This window comes from Bactrocera dorsalis, chromosome 2 (assembly GCF_023373825.1).
Source record: "Bactrocera dorsalis isolate Fly_Bdor chromosome 2, ASM2337382v1, whole genome shotgun sequence".
NCBI classification, from domain to species: Eukaryota; Metazoa; Arthropoda; class Insecta; order Diptera; family Tephritidae; genus Bactrocera; species Bactrocera dorsalis.
Genome location: NC_064304.1, coordinates 44,661,310 through 44,680,466, shown reverse-complemented (window position 1 = coordinate 44,680,466; position 19,157 = coordinate 44,661,310). Strand labels below are relative to the sequence as shown.

General features: G+C 35.4%; 1 protein-coding gene and 1 pseudogene across 3 annotated transcripts in view; one reads left to right on the top strand and one right to left on the bottom strand.

Annotated features, from left to right (window-relative positions):
* LOC105222929 (probable aminopeptidase NPEPL1) overlaps positions 1-13,284 on the top strand; it is a 38,608-nt gene extending 25,324 nt beyond the window's left edge. For all 3 annotated transcript variants that reach the window (XM_011200499.4, XM_011200501.4, XM_049450602.1), the window contains exons 5-6: positions 11,221-11,331; positions 12,760-13,284. In XM_011200499.4, coding sequence (XP_011198801.2) covers positions 11,221-11,331; positions 12,760-12,891 — 243 coding nt within the window. In that variant the 3' untranslated portion in view covers positions 12,892-13,284. The remainder of the gene's footprint in view (positions 1-11,220; positions 11,332-12,759) is intronic.
* On the bottom strand, positions 500-3,514 carry LOC125776870 (uncharacterized; annotated as a pseudogene).
* Positions 13,285-19,157: the final 5,873 nt, after the last annotated feature.

The window sequence follows — 19,157 nt, the reverse complement described above, 5'->3', positions numbered from 1 at the left end:
GAGTTCAGTTGCTAGGTCCCAGAGTATTAGTTATCATTTAAAGTGCCTGCCCTTGCCGCGAATTTCAGAGACTTTGCGGTCTCACTATCGATACATCCTCCAGTGTATCATGCCATGGGTACCCCAGACACAGTATAGCCAATACGGAAGAAGTATGCGAGAGATGCTCCATTCAGTCTTCGCGCTCTGTCAGTCCCATCTTGCGGGCGTGTGCCGCCACCAAACAGTGACCAGTTAGTATTCCCATCATGTTCCTAAAGTCTCTTCTATTGAGCGCCAATAGGATTTTTTTGTACTTCTGCTACTGCTTTGCAAATGACTTGCAGTTTTGCATCCAGGTAGCTCGTTTCATCTGGTTTTGATTTCCTTTACCATGCTAATGTCGAGATCGTAGGTATTTTCAATGTTATTCACGTTTTCGGATGTTAGCCCAACATCATTCTTGGCAACCTCGTCCGCTTTTCATTGCCCTCGATGCCTTTGTGGCTTGGCACCTAGTAGAAGTGAAGTTGCTTGCTTCTGGTAATACTTTGCGCTGCCGCCCTTTTTTCCAAGACACTTCTGGCCGTAGTTGAAGGCCCCAAAGAAGGGGTATGGTGCGATTTATATCGTCGTTTTAATACATACTATTATTCTCAATGCCTCCGTATGAAAACTTTTTCGATATTACCGTCATGTCATCAGTGGATGGACGACCGGAATAATGCAGGTTTTCGATGACTTCACTACTCTCACTGAATACTTTGTGCCACTCAAATACTTATGTTGTTAAAAAGAAGACACACCAAAACACTTCTGCAACAGTTTTAACGATTCCGTAGCCCTGCTTCCATTGGAAATCCAAAATCTCAAGCTACTCTTTGTTAATTTTTTTGTATGGTACAAATCGCCAGATTGCTTGTTAAGACCAAATTTTACAAGAAGGTAAATGTTATTCTAAGAAGAATTCCGAATCAAATTTGATTAGATGCTGTGGGAAAACGTGATGCTCTGATCTTTAATTGAAGTAAAAAGAACAAAACGAATCAGTTCCTGCAAAACTGCGAATGTCGTCAGATTCGGACGAAGAAATTGTGCCAGTTCTATTTTCAATAATTGAATTTTGTAAACAAAGTATAACCAGAAGCATGATATTATTAAACATTTGAAATTTTTCGAAATTTCACTAAGATGCAGGTGTCAACATTCGAATATTTGCTGTCTGTAATAAAACATTTAAAGATTAATTATAATACTACGATAAGTAAAAACAAATAGCTTTTTAAACTTAAAATCAATGTATTTTTAATTATGAAAATATAAAGTATTAATTATACAAACATTTATTTGGATTCATATTTTATGTTATATAATCCCATGACCGACGATGTAGTTGAGGTACTTAAATATTCATTTTCCTCTTCTTCTTGAAAATGATTCATTCTATTTAGCATATACATTCTGAATAGTCTTTGCCTTTTGCTGGAGAGTTTTTCATAATCAGACAGCAAACTTTTAAAAATAATTCATTTCCATTTTCTTTTGGTTTCTGCTTCTTTTTGGAGTTTAGAAACTCAATCATTCGTCCTGATATCATCTCAGATATACTTGTAGATGTCTTACTCTTCTTCGTAGGTATTGGACTGCTTTTGGCAATACTTACTGCATCCGTAAAATCATATTGCGTCATGTTGGCAGTTTGTTCTTCGACATCGGTGCTATTTACAGGTAAATTACTGCTCATATCACGATGCTGATGTACAAATTCTTTTAAAAAAGACATTGCATCAGCCAAGTACCACTTCCGCTTCTGTTTACTACTCGATCTAGATGGCTTGTTTTTTCCTTCCCTCAAATATCTCGAATACGAGTTCCATAAATTTATCCATTTATTTTTGCATGCTGCTACTGTAAGATATACAATTTGGAATTTTTAAATTATGATGGGTATACAAAAATTGCAATTAATTAAAATATAATTTCAAGTATTTGATAACTGGGGAATCATTTAAGTCGCTTTAGTATTTTTTTCGCTGTGGGGCTTCCACAATTGAAAACATTGTAATGGAAACCTGAAAAGCTTTCTGAGAAATATTATCACCAATTTACCTTCCAAAACCCAACATTGCGAAATGGCTTGGACGAAATTGCAATAGTGGTGTTTTCAAACACTCGAATTTAAAAAAAAAAAACTTATTTAAAAACAATTGAATTTACCACATAACCAAAAGTTATGTGCAGAAAGCTGCAAACGCATACCTTTTTTTTGTCGCCGATGAAGGTTATCAACTTCTTACGAATGTTCCAAGACCTTTTGCACGAAGCAACTTGACAAATAATAGCGTGATCAGCGAAAAACGTAAACTATTTTTAATAGTTTGTTTTCAGTTTTGATATTTTATATTATGAAAAATTGTAATTGAAAACTTAGATGTGTACAAAACTATATATGCGTATTGAGCAATGGCAACATTGTTCAAATGAAAACTAAAAAGAGGCGGATTTCTGCGTTTTTACCACGGACTCAACTTTTGACACATTTTGTTGTCGCCTAATAAAGTAGAAACTATTATATTCGTTGCTTGTGCTTTACATAATATAATTCGGGAACGAGAACATTTGCTTCATGAGATAAGTATACAATCAGGGCAACAAATGAAAATATTGAAAACATAAGACCATCAAATGGTGCACGTTACGTAAGTACGTGAATAGTTTCTATCATATTTTAACTCCACCACTGGATTAGTTTCTTGGCAAAATAAGTACGCTATCTAATTTTTTTTACATTTGTTCTATATGTTTACAAGGGACTTCACCATGTTTTTAAATACTTATCAACATTAAGTATGATTATGTACAAATAGTATAAATAAAATAAAATAAACTTACCTTCACTATTCATTTCGGTAGCTATTTCGTCCCATAGTTTTTCCGTTATTAATTTACTTTTGTGATCTTTATTTTTATAATTATATATTGCGCTCCTTGCTTCGATCAAAAGCACTAATTTTTCCGCGTCAATGTTCATTATAACAATTTGTATCCACAATGAAAGCACAAATAAAATGCGTAATTTTACCTATGAAACCCAACAGTGGAGCTATAAGCAACGAAACGGGGTTTTCTGTCTTGTCTTGTCTGTTTCATTCGGTGTGGGTTGCGCCGTAGCTCAGCATGTATTGACAACTGCTCATAGCTTTATATGTGACAACCCACACCGAACAAGACGAAACGAAAACGCATGTTTGAGCTTTGACTTGTTTGAAGAGCTGTTCTTGAACTTCTTATGTATTTTCATACAGCCAACGCACACCAAATGCGACAAAACCGTCTTTGTTGTCGATCAATATATGCTGAGTAACCCACACCGAATGAAACAGACAAGACAAGACAAGACAGAAAAACCCTTTTCGTTGCTTATAGCTGCACCGCTGTTTTTCATAGGCAAATGTTATAACTTTTTGGAGGAGTTATGCTTTTGTGGTAGTTTGTATTTTGCTTAAAAATCAAATGTTTTAATATTTACAGCAAATATTCGAATGTTGACACCTGCATTCTTGTGAAATTCCAAAATTTTCTCGGATGCATTATCAGTTCAGAAATCAAATATGTAATCAGGGCCGGATTTAAATTTTTGCCGCCCTTGGGTACTGGAAAAAATGCCGCCCCGTCACTGAAATTTCACTCAAAATTATTTAGATTTGGTATTATGTTTTTAAAAAATTACAATATTTAACGTATTGCAAATAATTTATTATACATATGTATAATACTTCAGTATAATATAAAAAAATATAGGTTCTTGTTCGTAAAGGTACAAATTTTGTACTGAGCTTGACTAATAATTGTATTACAATAATTTTTTTCACAGGCAAACACGAGTGACTTTTTGAATTGCAAATTGGTCGATTAAATCTTCACAATCTATTGAGTCTATTTGCACTCATTGTAGAACGTAAGTAGTTTTTAACTCTTTTTAAACAACAAAACGGTCGTTCTGCGCTACAGTTTGTTACAGCTAAAGTAATAAATATTCCATATGCAATTTCTGCGTTCGGAAACTCTGTATAAAGGTTGTTTGCACGCAAAAGTTTCAGAATATCGGAAGGTGAATTTTGTTCCATCTTTTTTTCAGTTCAATAAGCATGCAAGTGCACAAATTCGTCCTCCAATGAGGACTCAAGATCTGAAGAAAAAACATTTTGTAAACGTTTAGCTCGGTTACGAATCTTTTTATTATCCAAATTGCCAAATTCAATAATAATTGAGAACTTTTCATGAATGTTTTCATATGCAACACATCTTTTTCGCAATTCAGAATCTAGATTGTCAAGAATGACATTAAAAGTGTTGACTCTAAAGTGGTATCGACCCGACAGTTGTACATCTCCATCCCGTGATTCATCAGCATGGAATTTTCTCTTTCTTTTTCTAGAAACTGTCGTTTTATATTCTTTTATCTCTGAAATATTTAAAGCAGTTTTTTCATAGATTTCGAATTCATTTCTCGTATCAGCAACAACTTTGATCAAACCACGATAATCGTCTATCACGTCAGCAATGCTACAATCAACTTTCTGCAATTTTTGACTAACAGTACATGAACAGCTTCATAACGAGCTGAGCATCTGGTTGCAGATAAAGATTGTAACGCAATTCTTTTTCCTGTATGAAATTGTAAAACTTCCCAGCCGTGTGTCGATACAGTTAAGAAGTTATATAAAGTTTGTACAGTATTAAAGAAAGAAGCAGCTTCTGGCGCGCATTTTACTGCGTGAACTCCAACTAAATTCATAGAATGCGCAGCACAAGGAGCATGTTCTGCAAGATCACTACTTTCATGAATTCTTGCCTGTAAACCTGAATGAATTCCTGATACATTGTTAGCGTTATCATATGGCTGACTTCGACAGTCGGTGAGAACAAGATCAAAAAACTCGAGAATAGATAATACAGCAACTAGCAAATCTTCAGCTTTATGTCCAGAATTTTCAATGATAGAAGATACTTTTTCTGATAAAAGCTGTGCAAATTCTTCGTAGATAGTTTTTGATAAGTAACTCGTACTTCCTGATCCTTTATTGCCAAATTTTCGAATATGTTCTTTTAGGAATGAGTCAAAAGAAGCAAGAAATTCAATCAGCATTAAAAAATTTCCATTATTTGCTGACCCAAACTTTTCATCACTTCCTCGGAATGGAAGTCCTCGAGAAGCTAAGGCTTTATTAGCAGCGACTACTCTTCTTAAAACATTTCTCCAATAGGAGATTTCTGTCTCTGTTTGAATGACTAAGTCATGGTCTATTCTTTCCTTAGTATCCGATCTTTGCTTAAGGATTAACATACATTTTTTATGAGGTTTGCAGATCTCATGCTCACTAACACGAACGCCTGCATGCTTCCAGCCATTAAATCCGTTTTTCTTCGTTCACAAAACTCAATTATTGACCTTTTTTTCGTTTTATTTCAATGCACACCAAGCGAGACAAAAAGACAAAATGGCGCATTGTGCTTCCCTTGGTGTGAGTTAGAGCACAAGAGGTTTTTGTGTCTTATATCGTCACCTGAAATGCAAAATAACGTATCATCAAAAAATTCGAAATTGAGTGTCTTATTGATTACGCTTCACTACTTCAAATTATATACATAATATTAAATATGTTCAACATTTTCTGGTTCTGCGGTCATATATAAACCAGTTTTAACCAATATTAATATTTTGTTTCACTCATGTTCCATTTTATTCCGTGTTTCATTCATGCCACTGTAAATTTCTGAAAATGTTGTTACGTTAATTTGCATTTCAGGTGACGATATGTAGCTCCGTTTTCAGCTCTGAAGTAAATGCTCAAGAAAAAAAAATCTTATTTTACAACAATTATTGTATCGCGTCATTTATAATAGTAGGGGAGCCCGGAGTGCTAAATTTGCAGTTACTGGAGCGTCATGGAGTCTAGGTGAAGTTTTCCATTTTAGTGGGGAGAAGAGCGGGAAATTGGTGTCAAAAATGTAAAAAAAAAACAGTCACATGAAAATACTCAAGCGCGTCAGTCATTTATGGTATATACGCGTATTGTATTTATGATATTAGATATATATTAATCAGACAATCAAGTCAGGGTTGAAGGCCGTAATGACAGTGTAAAAAAAAAAATAAAAATAAGTTACTCGAGCGCGTCAGATTTTCTAAGCGAATGTTAATGAACCTCTAAAAAGTGTACCATTTAATATTCTGACAATTTCGACGTGGACAAAAGTCATTTATTGATTTTAAAACTTGTAAAAAAAAAGGTGACCTTGAGATACTCGAGCGCGTCAGATTTTTATACACTGGGATGAGCTTGATGTCAGAGTTTTCCCAAAAGATAATCTGACAATTCTATAGAGCCATATCGTTACTCTGACGATGTAACCGTGGCAGCATTCTGTTTGGTTCTTGTTTTTGTTACAGGATGTAATACAAACTGTATACATATACATACATATGTACTCGTATATGTATACAATATTATATGTATTATGTATATTGTATACATATACATATGTATATGTATAGAAAATTTAATAATTTATTAATATGAAAATAGATCTAATTATTAATAAAAAAAAATTTAGAGTTTGTGGAATAAACTTTTTTCATACGTTTCTTCGCTACAGTAAACACATTTGACACTAACGTCACTCATTTTCACAATGGATGTAAAACTGATCGCTGTAAACGAACGAAACAAACAAAAGTGTCAAGCGTTTACTAACAACAACCACGCTATGGTGATTAGTACGCTTGACCTTTTGTCGACGATTTTACCTGTATCGCCCCACGGAAATTGTCAGATTATATGATTTTCGTGATTCTGACAGAATTACCTTTAAAATGAAAAAAAAATCTATCGCGCTCGAGTATTTCAAGGTGACTTGTTTTTATACAGATTTGTCACCCTGCTATTTCTCTAAGCCACCCTCAAACTGTCAGAATATTGAAATATACATTCGTCTTCATGCATTTAACATACCATCTTTTAATCTGACGCGCTCGAGTTTCCCGAAGGATTGACTTTTTTTCTCTAATCTGACGATCCCCCGCAACGCACGCCTCCATATTAAGGGCTCATATTTGGTAGGGGTACATAAAAAGGTGCAATGTTTCTCCCCATATAGTTTTCTGACACGCTTAAGTAACTGCAAAAATCCCCTCTTGGGCTCCCCTACTATAATAAGTAAAGCAACAACTTCCGAACGCATGTTTCAGCAACGAAGTGAATATTCAAAAGGAAGTTGGCCTCAAAATTGTGTTAAAAGTTGTGTCGTATGTAGCGACAAGGGCAATTTCTAGCCCAACTCAATCAACCAACTAATTGTTGCGTGTATGCCTTCCATAAGGAATGTTGATGATGAATGATAAGGTTTATACAACATTTCAATATGAACTATACTTCATAATAATGATTTTAACTAATTTAAGATGAATTTTACGATTATTTTTAATTTCCTTCAAATAACAATTGTTTATTAATTGTTTCTTCGCAAAACCAGGATTGCCAAATACGCATTTTATTGAAAAAATTTATTAAAAATTAGTACTAGATTTCTTTAGAACTGCATACTGCGGTAAATTTTCTTGACCATTTCTTAAACGTTTTTTTATAAGAAGTTTTTACATTTCTTGAGAGCTAGATCCTAAGCTTAAGACTTGTTAGGAAAACAAAAATCTGTAATGATGTAGTATAATGGGTTTTAGGGTAGTTCATACATATATGTATATGGTATAAGCAAGTTTGAAAATTGTATGTATGTGGAATAGATAGATATACATATGGGTTCTAAGGGATGTTTTGAATCAAGTTTATTTATTTTTGGCAATACCACATACTATTAGTAATATGTCATGCTAATAATATGCTCTCTGGGTGTTTTTAAGTTACACTACCAATATAGCATACCATATATGAAGTAAAGTGAGTCGAATTTTCGATTTTATTAATTTTTAGCGAGAAGATACATTGCTATTAGTTAAACATACTGTTATCAGGAAAGGATTTAATCTTAGTTTCCGTAAGATTGCTCGGAGATTGATCGACATTTTAACAGGCTTAAACAGTTGTAGCCGATTTTGAGATTATTTCCTCCTAAACATGGCAACGTGGGGAGGTTAGAGTGCGATTCTGTAACACCTACACTTTAAACTCTTAACATAAAAAACTTCAAGTGCATTGTTAATAGTTCAAATGTCAAAGCCGTAACTGGACTTTGTAAAAATCATTTAAGTATTTCATTTCAAACTTCCATTCAAATGGAATAATATAATATTTGACTTGATCGCATTAAAACAATTCAAATAAATACCATACGCGTACGTACATACATACTTACAGTATGCCTCATAAAACTTTTCATATGAAAATATTTCACAAAAAAATAGTTCAAAGTTGATGTTGAAAGTAATGCACCAACTTATTTACGTATTTTTTATAAAAGTAAAATTTGCATTCTCTTGTTTATCAGTTGTGGACAAACAGAAATCAAAAAACACATGCAGTATTGTCTCAAAAATCTTTATAGATTTCACCAAAATTCAAGTTCCAATCAGTAAACGCGTCTTTTTTTTTATAGTATTTGGTGTGACCACCTGAATTTTTCTCTATTACCCCTCTGGAGCATCTTTGAAATACTTTTTAAAGACATAATCGAGTGAAATCCTCCATTTCTCTTTGATGCACTGTATTAAAGTAGGGAACCTGCGATATAATTTGAATTTGAATGAATTTTCTGGATCCGGCAGCCCAACTTTTTGCACATTTCTTTGTACATTTTTACGTAAAATGTCTAAATATACTATTTCGTATTATCTTCTTTATCATATATGATAAACCGTTGTAATCAAATACTATTTCGTTATGCACTCGCAGAACGTCCGAATGACATCACAGAAATACGTGAAATTGGCACAGTTATTCGTGTATTTTTGCAGAAGGTTCTAACGGAGGCCTTGTTTTGTAAAATCACTGTCGATTTTTCATTTATATTCGATGAAATAAATTCCAATTCATGAAATTGAAATTAAATTTATGTTGGTAAAATAAATATAAAAATTTATTTCGGAAGATAAAGGGTGATCCAGTTCGAGGTCAAATTTAATGGGGAGTGTTTATTATTATTAGAAAGAACATTATTTGGCATTTATTCTTTGAAGATTATCTCTTTCAAATGTTGGCCGCGGCTACGTCTCAGATAGTCCATCCGTTGAGTCCAATTTTCAATGACTCGCTCGAGCATTTCGACTCGTAACTGGTGAATGACAAATGTCGCCCAGGTGACGAGCTTCAATTTCAGGCATCATATAGTCGGTTATCATTGCACGATAACCATTGATGGTTACGTTCTCACCGGCATCATTTTTGAAAAAATATAGATTGATGATTCCACCGGCCCATAAACCACACCAAACCGTTGTTTATTCCGGATGAAATGGCAGCTATTGAATCTCTTTAGGTTGCTCTTCGTCCCAAATGCGGCAATTTTGCTTGTACCCATTGAGTCAGGAATGGGCATCATCGCTGAACTAAATTTGGCTCGAAAACGTCGGATCTTCTTGGAACTTTTTTAGATATCAGTCCGAGTTGCTGCGAGCGGTGCCGAATCGACTCTTTACGTTCTTCGTGTACACTCTCAGCTACGGTTGCTATATTTTCTTCATGCGTGCTGGATGTAGTCTATTCGGTCGAATATTATTCAACAATGAATGCGGGGTCTCAAGGTGGTAATGGTGTTTTGAAAAGTACGCTTAGTTGGCCGATTATGTTGACCATAAGTTACAGTTACGTGAATTTTCGTCATAAACTTGAGCGATTTGTAAACGGTGTTCAGGGCTTTCCATGATCAAATGCCAAACAATACTGAACAAAAAAATATGGCAGCTTGATACGACTCACGAGTGATCTGTTAAAAAAGTACCTTGGATCACCCGTTAAAAAATTTGAAAATATGGTGTTCGGTGTCTGTTATTTTTTTGTGATTCTCTGAATTGTGAAAACAATTTTGAAGCTACGCAGAATCTGACGCATTTTGCTTCTCGTTGCTAACACATTCCAATATCTGTTTGATTTCACATAAACAGATAGCATGCGCCAGGAATGTGTTGTGCTGTTAAAAAAATTAATTAAAATTAAATTACAATAATAGAATCTACTAGGAAAACAATAAAATTCTTTAATATTGCTTTGTGAAAAGAGTTATGGGACATACTGTGTGTAGTATGTATGTACATAAAAGAGGGCATTGCATAGCGAAACTCTGTAACATTATCTTTGTTGAATTTGCATTTGTGTGGCTGGCTATAAACTAGCAAATAAATACTAATTGAAAATGCATGCAACCGCCTCTTTCTCCAGTCACACGCACACATACGCGCTTGCAAACTAGTGGTGCATTCTGATTGATTTGACACGCGCATTCATTCATACACACACAGCCCACTTAAATAACGGTTTTATTGCCTGGTTGCCATTGTGATATGTCAAATGAATGTCAATTATATTGACAATAGCCACTTTCGCTTTTGACATTTGATTTCTGTCACAGCCATCAACTGTGTCCAACACACACAAACATATATATACAGGTTCACTTCAGCGTACGCCTGCATTCTTCGCTCATTTCGTGTCAAATCAAGTTAACAAAAGCGACGGTGCTACTCAATATTTTAGCGTTTAGCTTGCGTGTATCCCTTGCATATGAGCGATTTCTCTTCTCTGTCTGCGGTTGACACACGAATATCGAGGACTCATGTTTTGAGAGCAAATATTTTTGATTAGCTTTTTATGACAAAACTTCATGCAAATATTTTCCGTTGTCGTACTGTTCGTTTGCGAATATGTCAGATGCAACCTTGCATTACCTTTGCTTTGTTGTTATTGCATTTCTTCTCTATTGCAATATTAAATTTTTCGAGTTGTATTCGGAAACGAGGTATAAACGCAGTGCATGCTTGGGTGAAATTTGTTAGCATTTCGATTGGACGCTGCTTGGTGATCATTTTTCGAATTTCTGCTGAAATCCTTCACCGTATATAGCTTTATGGAAGCGCATTGTTTCTGTTACTGTTTTGGCGTTGAGACCGACCGTAGATTTGTTCATCAAAAGACGCCTCCCGTAAAGGCTTAAAAATATTTTATTGAATATATGAATAAAACATTGTAAAATAAATATTTATAACTGTTTTTTTTATTAATTTATTTTCAGGATCGTAATAACGCTCAGCCGTCCTGTGCTGGTGTCTTTATTGGCGCTCATCTAGGGTTCGATTATCCCGGTGTTTGGATGCATGTCGATATGGCTACTCCAGTATCGACGGTATGTATAGCAAATACCTATATAATGGAATACTACTGTGGGCAAGAAATAGTAAGACTTTTTAATTTAATTTTGGTGCAAAAGCCCATTCGTCGAAAAATCTTTTACTGGGTTGGTATGACTGACAGTGATATTATGGCAAATGTCTCATTAAAATAATCAGTAATGTTTAGTAAACGTTTGTCTTTCTGAAGTACAAAGTAAATGCATTCGACGATTAAGACTACGAGTGAAATTATTCAGCAAAGAAGTTCCATTAAATTTTGTGCGGGGAGTCAAATTTCTGGTGCCGCAACGTTCAGAATTTTAAAAAGGGCCTTTATAATTGTTTGTCGCGTGCAAGTGTTTTTGATTGGTACAAATCATTTAAAGTGTGTTGAGAAGGCGCTAACGACGAACTACGTCCAGGACGGCTATCAACTGATGTTCAACACGTTAATAAAATAAAGGAATTGGTGGTTGATAACCATTTTACGATTAATTCCAAAACCACTAAATTTTTTCGCGTCGCGTTAACGTCTGTGAAATAATGTTTTCCGACTACCAGGATGTCATGAAACGAATTATTACTAGCGCTGAGTCTTGTATCCATGCTTACGATCCTGAAACTGCGACCATCTGCCGTGTTTCGTGCCAAAGGTGAGCCGAAGCGTAAAAACCACGTGAAAGCAGATCAAAATTAAAATCATCTTGACAGTTTTCTTCGATTATCTTCGTGGGGTGCGCTCCTTCCGACTGGCGAAACCGTCAACAAGGAATACAATTTGAGTGTTATGCATCGCTTGCGCGAAGCTATTCGTAAAAAGAGACCGGAATAATGGGCTGACAACACTTGTCGATTTTGCAGCGTCTCATACTGAGTTGATTCTTCGTTAGTTTTTCGCCAAATTTTCAACTAAAATAGTGTCGCAACCACATTATACTCCTGATTTAGCACCGTGTGACTTTTAGCTATTAAGAAAACTCAAACGACTGTTCTGGGGAAATCGTGAAGTGAATTAAAGACATTAAACGTGAATTGCTATGCGTAAAGCGTTGGGACAAGTGTATTGGCTCCAAGGAAGATTACTTTGAAGGGGACGACATAGATTTTGAAGAATAAATTAAGTATATTAAAATTAGTAACAAAGTTTTACTATTCTTTGCTCATAGTAGTATTATTCGTTATATTTTTCTGATTGCTCCATAGAATTTGTTCTTAGTACTTTATTAATGCTTTATATTTCGAAGCTAATACTCGTATAGGAAATCGCAAATTTTTGATTGTAATGAATTAAATTCGTTAATTATCGGTATGTGTCCAAAATAGGAGTAATTGATTCAATAACTTTTAAAATTATCATTTTACATTTTTATAAAATATCCACTTTTTATTTTGTAATCGTTAACACACACTTTTTTTTACATTTCGCCATCTTTTCGTTGCAGGGTGAACGTGCCACCGGCTATGGCGTAGCGCTCTTACTAACACTCTTCGGCAACTACACAAAATGCAGTCTGCTGCAATCGATTGCACCCAACGATGCGGAACCGCCAACGAAGCGCGTTTGTCGTGATTAGGCAGCAACAAAAATGTTACAATCCCAGTATGACTTATTCCCGAAATATGAAATACATCACCAAGCGAAGTACGGTAGCATGAAACGAAGAGGCGTCCGTCCAGCTTTGCTTGATGCTGTAGCGAACAGCAGCAGCATGAGTTATTAGGGGAGAGAACAACAATGCCAGTAATCGCTTCCATCACGTTTTACGTTATTTCGCAGCGGTTTTTTCTACTTTATTTTCGGTTTATTACTATTTTCGACTTTTTTGTGTGGTTCGGTCTAACCAATGTGTACACTTTTGAGCGCGTTTTCAATTTCAATTGTAAACGATATTATCCGCAAAATTCTACTTACTCTTCTTTATCTTGTATTATGAAGTAAAAGGAATAAGCTTATATAAAAATAAAAAACGAAATATTTATGCTTTATTTAATTTTGCTGCGTCAAATAGCTTTTTCGCCTGACTGCTCACTGATGCTCGATTGCAATTACGTTGAACAGCCGGTAAACATAGAAATGGAAATATGATATAAATATAGAATTATTTGCTACCTTTTATCTTCTACAATCTGCTTCCAATATGAAGAGCATAAGACTATGCCAGTATTATTTCTGTGGACACCTTGTCATCGTGCAATTATGTCCTTGCGATTTTGTCCTCAACCACAAGCACAAGCGCGGTTGTAGGTCGCCTAGCGATTCGAAGTTTTTAGCTTAGAATCTTGTTCATAGCTTAAAGGAGAAATTACAATAATTTGTCTTAGCCAAACGAACTGCATTATGCACTTCCATCTATGTGGTACTAGTGGCTGGCAGTGGTATTAGTTTCTTTCGTGTTGTTTGCGCACAAATTGATTGTGTCGTCCCCTTTCACGAGTATAGGATGTCTTCGTTTTCAATTTAATGACTTCGAAAAGAATGTAAGTAAAGTCAACATCATTCATGCTACCGCAATGTCCAACAATTACGTTCGTTACAATAAATGTTGAAATGATTTTGGAAATTTAGATTTTTACGACCGTTTTTCTTACGCAGAGTGAAGATAGCCGTTTGGTGGTTAAGCAAATAATCATGAAAAATCACCCAAAAGATATCATATGTATGTAGCCTTGGGTACACGAGGGTCAGAAAAATACTAATTCTCCCGTTCGATGGTGTGTCTATAGTCAGTTAAATTTACTGTCGCTTGATACTAAACTCTTTACTGTCTAAATTTCAGCTGTATCGTATTCGAAGTTTTGTTTTGACTGCAAGTGGAAGTTGGTAGGGTACTCGGATTTTAGAAAAACGGAAGCACAACATTGATTGGTGATTTGATTTCGCTATTGGAAGGGAAATCACGCAGTGAAATCAAAAAACGCTTAGTTGCAGTCTTGAGCGATACTTCTTCTTTAGTGAAAACTGATTTAAATAGACGTTAATATGTAATAAGACTCGTTGAATTAGGAATTGATGTTTTTTCAGTCTTCTTTGGTAAAAATACACCTTGCTTGTTATGCAACATACTACATTGTGCAATAATCGCATCAGATAATAACACTGGCTTACAGTGATTTTGTTGCCCTCGATATAAGACCAATTTTGGATATAATCGTGTCATTACATAGGCTGCTATATATGTATATCTCTGGCGTAGGCAACACTAAGTGTTGCCAGGTGCAATCTGACATTTCCATTGGAAAGTTTGACATTTTTTAGCATAACATCACTCAGAACGTTTTGTCATTTAATCGTGAATTGTTTTATTTACAGGGAATTAAAAAATTCATCTCGGCCAAAAAATGGAATTAACTCCTGAACATTTTCGTGCGATCATTTTTCACAACTTTCGACGTGGATTATCACGACAAGAGTGCATCGATGAACTAAAATCTTTGTATGGCTATGAAGCACCATCCTATAGCACTGTGAAAAACTGTTACAACGAATTCAATCGTGGTCGACTCTCGCTCAAAGTCGAATTCCGTGAAGGTCGTCCAAAAACAGCCGTTGTGCCAGAAAACATCGATGCCGTACGTGAACTGATAATGCAAGACCGTCATGTAACATACCTTCAGATAGAGGCATGCCTATGCCTTTCTCCCACCAGGATACATTCGATATTGCATGAACCCTGGCCGTAAAAAAGGTTTGTTCTCGTTGGATCCCGCACAATTTGACAATCGCTCAAAAAAAGGCTCGTGTGGATTGGTGTAAAGAAATGCTGAAAAAATACGATCGCGGTGCTTCAAAAGACGTTTATAAGATCGTCAGAGGTGACGAATCATGGATCTATGCTTATGAGCCAGAAACAAAACAGCAATCGACCGTGTGGGTCTTCCAAGACGAGCCAAATCCAACGAAAAAAAAAACACATTTTTGTTGATAAATATTCCTATTTTCATTATTAGGCCAGAAATGTATATAGCAGCCCTCGTATGAATAGCTTCGTGCAAACGACGTATAACACTCAAATAGTATTCCTTGTTGACAGTTTAGCGGGTGGAAAGTAATTTGGGGGGCACCACACCTGGATAATCGGAGGAATCTGTCAACATAACCTTAATTTTTGAACTGCTTTGACTTGGTTTTTCGGTTTCGGCTCACGATATTCGGCCGATTGATCGTCTGTTCCGAGTAGTAAGCATAGATCCAAGACATCGCCAGTAATAATACGTTCTTAACTAAAAAGTCTCACTATTTTTTGCCCATAGTATTATAATGTGAAATTTCTTCAAAATTTTGTATCTTGTGATTGCCTAGGAAATTTTCGACTATCAACTCAAACTTTTCCAAGCTTCGATTTGCGGAAGAGCTGTGTAATCTATTCAATTCTTCGTTATTATGGATGGCCAATCCTAAATGTCGTCGAATAATTCTTTTCTTTTTGTTACCACGGGCAGCGTTAATAGCCAATTCTAGAACTTCAGCTACTAAATATTCCATAACAGCAATTAATTTACGGGCACATGTCGGGTTTTGACGAGCCAGTTCCAGGTGACGGAAAATAGCTACCACGGAGGATAACGTACAAAACTCGATGATTACGTATGGGCAGATGACCGATTGTATCTGCGCGAGATATCTGCAAGAGTAAGCAACTCAAAGGCCGATTAGGTCATATCTTGTAACATAATCGTGCGACCACTTCGCAGCAGAGTTTGTAAAACATGAATCCACCATACACCAAGAAAGAGTCGAAACAGTGGGCTTCACTCGGCAAACCTGCTCCAAAGAAACAGTATTTTATATGCCAAAGGGGATGGCAAACATTATTAGGCATTTCCTACTTGGAGATCTGCAAAATGTTCACAGGGTTCTATCTTGTTGGATTTTTGGAAAAAGATTTTGGTGCTTCTTTTGTATGCTCAGTATTTATCGGACCGCCATTGTATATAAATACCCCAAAGAGTATAAATATGTACATCTTAGTACGTGTCAATTTCAGTAAAACGCAAAACGTTTACTCAAATTCGCAATTGTTTTCTTCAGATACTTGACATTTTTATAGCATACTTTGTGGCGTTCAAACATGCAAGTTGCTTCACCGACCGTATGATCGTAATCAATTCTTGTTTCTTTATACTTATCTATCTGTAACAATCGTGCAGCCACAACGTAAAATGCCCATGGGTGACCAGCATTTATAGGCATCCACTCAAATTTTGAAAATTGTCCCACAAAGTGTTGAAATCCAATAAAATTAAGTTTTGCTGCTTACATATACCATACACACGTAAAGAAAAGTATATGAGTCTGTAATAAAATAATTTCCACGCAGTTGAGCGTATAAGAGAGCGAACAAGCAAGCAATTGGCGAACAAAAGAAAGGTCAAACTAACTCGTAGTAACGGCACTCTGATTGTCTTTTGCCGTCACACAAAAAGCAAACAGTCAGTCAACTGGCCAGATGGTGTCATTGTCATCAGTAGAGTAGCATAGATGTGCTCGTGCCTTTGAGCGCCTGAGAGGTCAGGACACAGTTTGTGCAAACAAGGACAACCTACGATACCAGCTAAAGACAACATTCCTGGTTATTACAGCATGTGTGGACATTTGTGGATGCGTATATATTAGGGTGCTTCAAAAAAAAATTTTGTATGTTTATCAGATCTATGTCAGTGTTTGATAAAAAAATCCTCGCTCAGGCTTAACTCTAAGGGGTAGCTACTTTTATTAGGTTCCCATTCATTTAACATAGGAATTTTCGTTTTTTCATTCAAACTAAAATTTCATCAATCAATTTTCGTTTCTCAAAAATAACCATCATATATTCAGAAAGTTGGCTTTTCAAACTTTAAAAATTCCCGCGAGAGATCCAAGGTATTTTACTGGTTAAGCATGTGAAGAAAGAGTTGTCATTAATAAAGAATACCATCTTAAAATAATGCTTGGTACTAAGAAATAGTTTGTAGAATGGTTGTTTTACAGGATAATTACTCTCAATTTACGCAAACTATTTATACGAATGCTTACAAAGAGCTTGCGCTGAACCTTCCTCTTGAAAAGTTCCAAGAAGATCTGATCTTTTCTAGCTAAAATTTTGTTCGGCGATGAGGTCCATTTCAAGCTCTAAATATGTATGTAAATAATCAAAATTGCTGCAATTGGACGAAGAGAAATATATAGAGATTCAAGAGCTGGAATTTCATCCAGAAACAACGGTTTGGTGTGGTTTTCGGCCGGTTGAATCGTCGGTTTATATTTCTTCAAAAATGATGCTGGCGAGAACGTAACCGTCAATGGTGACTGCTATCATGCTATGATTTGATGCCTGAAATTGAAGCTCGTAATCTTAGCGACATTTGGTTTCAACAAGACGCCGCCATATCTTACACATTGCATCAATCAATGGATTTATTGAGAGAACACTTCGGTGAGCAGATAATTTCATGTTTTGGCCCAAGATCGTGTCATATCACAGACGTTTAACGTTTTCCTGTAGTGATATGTAAAGTCTAAAATCTTGCGGACAATCTCGCTTCGATTCAAGACTTAAAGCGAAACAACACACATGTCATTCGCCAGTTAGAATTCGAAATGCTCGAACGAGTCATAAAAAATTGGACTCAATGGATGGAACATCTGAAACGTAGCCGCGGCCAATATTTGAAAGAAATAATCTTCACAAAGTAAATATCAAAAAATGTTTTTTCGAAGGATAATAAACATTCCCCAATAAATTTGATACTTCTCTGCTTTTTATTTAAAAAGTGGAGAACATCAAAATGGATCACCCTTTATAACCAAACTCGCTTGAAAAGCAGAGATCTTCCAGCACACTAAAGAGCATTGTGCAAAACGGTTCAACCACAACCGTGAGCTTGTTTCATTTTAAATATAATATATTTAAGACTTTATTACTTATTGTTAGACTTTCAGCATTAAAAAAATGGACTTTATACAATTGATGTTTATAGAGGTAGAAACTATCAATTCAAATTTCAATTAATTTCTGCTATAAATACAACAAATGATTTGTCGTACTTTGCTTCCTTTTCAGTAGTATAAAGTGGGGTTCAAAATCCGATTTCCACCAAAAACTATAAAATCTCAGCTTCGTCTTAAGAAAAACTTCAAAACTTGTTAGTTTCAATCTGCAACTTTTGATGGAAAATTTCAGACTCCAACCCTTCATATCCACGATTCTGTATGTCTTTCCCAAGGATACATATATAAATGTTCCATCCTTTCCTTGCCTTCTCAAATAAGAGCACACTCATACATATTTATCTACAATGCACTGCATCTTTACTCCCATTCACGACTCACTGTTTATTTTCATTTGTTGTTCATTTGTTTATATTTGTTTTGGTATTTATATTTTGTGATTTTTGCTCTTACGAAAATATTGCCCTTTTTCATCTTAGCCAATTTTCAACATTCAGCTAGGGTTTTTGGTCGAATGGCTCCGCTTCCTTGGATGCCCACTTTGATGCCATCATTTTGCGAAGTGAATAAAATATATACAAATTCATAGCAGTACACACATATGTATATAACTATGTAATATGTATATATAACATCGATGCTGTTGTTGTCATTGTATGGGTACACATATGTATATGCATTGCAATTTTTACGAAACGAAATTGTCATCCATTCGCTCAATTTGCAATTTCCATCCTTCGCTTTGCCTCCAACATTTTTAAGTCCAACGCTTGATTATGCTAGAGTAAATGAACGTTGTGTTTCGTTTATAACCGATCTTCTTCACTTATTTATGATGCGCCTTGTTGTTTTCAGATTAATGGATAGACTAAATGTCTACATTCATAAAGCAGATGAACTCTATATATGGAG